The sequence below is a fragment of the Lactuca saligna genome, chromosome 3 (assembly GCF_052625555.1).
Source record: "Lactuca saligna cultivar CGN05327 chromosome 3, ASM5262555v1, whole genome shotgun sequence".
Lineage (NCBI taxonomy): Eukaryota > Viridiplantae > Streptophyta > Magnoliopsida > Asterales > Asteraceae > Lactuca > Lactuca saligna.
The window spans coordinates 12,402,819-12,405,971 of NC_136419.1; the positions used below are offsets into that span (position 1 = coordinate 12,402,819).

At 38.1% G+C, this 3,153-nt stretch overlaps 1 protein-coding gene and 1 non-coding gene across 4 annotated transcripts; one reads left to right on the forward strand and one right to left on the reverse strand.

Moving 5' to 3' along the window:
* Window positions 1-356: 356 nt before the first annotated feature.
* On the forward strand, window positions 357-2,842 carry LOC145034485 (plant UBX domain-containing protein 10-like). 3 transcript variants are annotated; one of them, XM_078982907.1, is made up of 6 exons: window positions 357-1,323; window positions 1,388-1,561; window positions 1,633-1,767; window positions 1,875-2,048; window positions 2,135-2,239; window positions 2,357-2,842. In XM_078982907.1, exons 1-6 carry the CDS (start codon window positions 643-645, stop codon window positions 2,585-2,587), a joined length of 1,500 nt encoding a protein of 499 aa, XP_078839033.1. In that variant the 5' UTR covers window positions 357-642; the 3' UTR covers window positions 2,588-2,842. The 3 variants fall into 3 exon arrangements, with proteins under 3 accessions (XP_078839033.1, XP_078839032.1, XP_078839035.1); XM_078982906.1 differs by having other exon boundaries at window positions 358-1,323; window positions 2,120-2,239; XM_078982909.1 differs by lacking the exon at window positions 1,875-2,048 and having other exon boundaries at window positions 359-1,323; window positions 2,120-2,239.
* On the reverse strand, window positions 2,709-2,782 carry TRNAV-AAC (transfer RNA valine (anticodon AAC)). The gene has a single exon. It is a non-coding gene; the product is annotated as a tRNA-Val (tRNA).
* Window positions 2,843-3,153: the final 311 nt, after the last annotated feature.

Here is a 3,153-nt window from a genome sequence, read left to right on the forward strand (position 1 = left end):
ATCCTAAAAATCTGTCTTATTGTCATTTAAAAAAAAAAAAAAAAAAAAAAAAAAAAAAAAAAAAAAAAACAAGAGAGTTAAAATAAGAATATTATTGAGTATAAATGAACATTATTAACACCTTTCTAGCTTCTTTTGTGTTGACATGCTAATGATGTGTGGGGTAAGATCTCAACTTTTAGTTAAATAGTACTAGCATAATAGATCAATAATTTAGTTACTTGCTAAATACTCCTACATAAACTGTATTTAAAAGTAAAAGAAAGAAAACCCATTCGACTATATTACAAAGCATGTGTGTTTGCTGACTTGCTCCTTGAAATAGAATTTTCAATTCCGATAAATTTGATGATAAATTCCTTTGCCAAAAAGGATTTGTCGTGGCAATCGTGTTTAGCGAAAAACATGTGGATTTTGCGGAAACCATGCATGCTACTTTCGTCCATGTCAAGCTTAACAAGCATTCGTCTCCTCAATGGCTCAATCCATCCACAATTACGTACTTCAGTCCTCATGGCCACAAAAGAATCAAATCAAAGATACATCTTGATTTCAAAATCGTAACGTGATCAGTGTAAAGATTGTTCGATCACTTTCAGAAATCAGACGGTGTTCATATTATTATATTGGTAATATAGTAACATGAGTGAAGGTGAAGTAGAATCTGTTACAGGTCTCAAAGATGACAGCGAGTCGGAGTCCACAACTTCCGTCACCGGAAGAGAACTAATCAGACCTGTAGCAGTAGGTGTTCTACGATTACCATGGAAGCTGTTCTTGCTCCCGATTTCTGTAATCGGTGGTAGCGTAGGGAGAGTTACCGGTTCAGTTGGGTTGAGTTTTCGGGTGGCTACTGATTCTGTTTTCTCTTATTGGCTACGCATGGTCCGGTTAACTAGGTCTAATCGTAGCCGGAAACCGTCGTCGACTCCTCTAGTTTCGGCTTCTGTGTCAACAACGGCGGAGGCATCGGAAGCAGTGGATTTCTTGTCAGAATTTGAGAGGCGATATGGTGAAATACATCCAAATTTCGTTCCCGGGGGTTTTATGGATGCAGTGGAGTTGTCTAGGCGTGAGTGTAAGCTGTTGTTTGTTTACTTGCACTCACCGGATAATCCTGATTCATCGTCGTTCTGTGTAAAGACTCTGTGTTCGGAGTTTCTATCGGCATTTGTAAACGAAAAATTTGTTTCTTGGGGTGATACTATTGGGAAAAATGAGGGACTTGAAATCAGTAAGAGCTTGAACGCTTCTAGGTTTCCTTTCTGGGCGGTGATTAAAGGAGCCACCGACACCGGCGAGGGTTTTTCTAAGCTCCGGCAGGTATATCTTCTAATCTAAAATTCTCTGCTCAACCTTCTCCTTTATAACTCGTATTTCATTGTAGTTTGAGGGGCCTTCATCAGCTGAAGAAATGGTTACAGAGTTGCAGAGTGTTCTTGAAGAAAATGCCTCATCCTTTGTTGCAGCAAGCGTCGATAGCACCGATGAACACACAAAAAGCCCGCCATTGATGGAAGAAGAAGACGCTCCATGTTCAGTTGCACTTGAAGCCGATCTAGTATGTTGTCATCTAACATTGATCCAAAAAGAATCCTACTTTAATGGGTTAAATTGTTCATGGGATTTCAGGGTAACGAATTCCAGAGGGAGGAAGATCAAAACGAAATAGAACCGGAAGCTGAGAGTGAAGCTAAGTTGTGCGAGGAGGAAGCTTCGTTACTGGTGGCTGAACCTGAACCTGAACCGGGACCTGATGTTCTTCAGGTATAACATAATACTTAAGAACTAAAAATCTAAATTCCAGAAAACTCAATCTACAAGAACACGCTGTAACACCATTTGGATTGTTGTCCCAAAAATGCATCATCTAGTTTGAGGGGCCATCATCACCTGAAGAAATGGTTACAGAGTTGCAGAGTGTTCTTGAAGAAAATGACCGAGCCTTTGATGCAGCAAGCGTCAATACCACATATGAGCACACAAACAACCCGCCATTGATGGACGAAGAAGACGCTCCATATCCAGCTGCACTTGAAGCCGATCAAGTGTGTTCTGATCTGACATTGTTCTAAAAGGAAACATGCTTTAATTGCTTAAATTATTGATTCCATTTCAGGCTGACGAATTGCAGATGGAAGAAGATCAAAACGGAAAGGAACTGGAAGCCGAGCGTGATGCTAAATTGTGCGAGGAGCCGGAGCCGGAGCCAGAGCCGGAGCCGGAGCCTGTTATTGAGGTATAAATATTTAGACCTAAAAATCTACTTTCATGAAATTGAAATCATAAGAAGATATGGTATTAGGGTAGAAATAGAATTATAGATGTAATTTGTGGTGTTTGATATTATGTGAAGGTGTTCGTGAGACTACCAATAGGAGAGAATATAGGAAGAATTTTTCCTTGTACAGCTACTCTCCAATCTGTGTATGATTTCGTAGATTCTTCGGGGTGGTTGGATGTGGGGAGCTACACTCTTGTCACCTTCTTCCCTCGAGTTCTTTATGGTCAGCATCAACTCTCTTCCACACTTGAAGAACTTGGACTAAACCCCCAAACCAGTCTTTTTGTGGAGCTCAATTACTGAAAATTTGTACATTCTTATTCTATATGTAACAGTAACAACAGTTGATAAACAAAAACTTTCATATGTAAAGTAAGTCAGTAACAAAAACGATTGAAAAAAAAAATAAAGAAAGAAAAATTTATGGCTTCGCCCGGGTTCGAACCGGAGACCTTCAGTGTGTTAGACTGACGTGATAACCAACTACACCACGAAACCTTTTCCTTAACTTGTAAATGTTCCGGTATATAAATTATATGGATTTGGTGTTTTAGGGGATATTTTTTGTTTGTAAAGCTTTTGAGGATATATTTCTAGCATGCAAGAGAACTTGAGGGTCAATTGTTTATAAATCATAACCTCCGCGTATAACTTGATTCACATTTTTTTTTCTTTTTTTTTTTTTTTTGGAAAGTATTCTTAAATTCAATTTCGTCGTTAATTTGAGTTAGGATTTTTTTTTTTTTAACTAAAAATTTCGAATAATCTTTATAATTAATGGGAGATGATTCGTATAAAACAATTTTTTTTCATACACAACAATTAATGCTTTAAATTGTTGTACTGTACAACTCTATAATGCACAAATT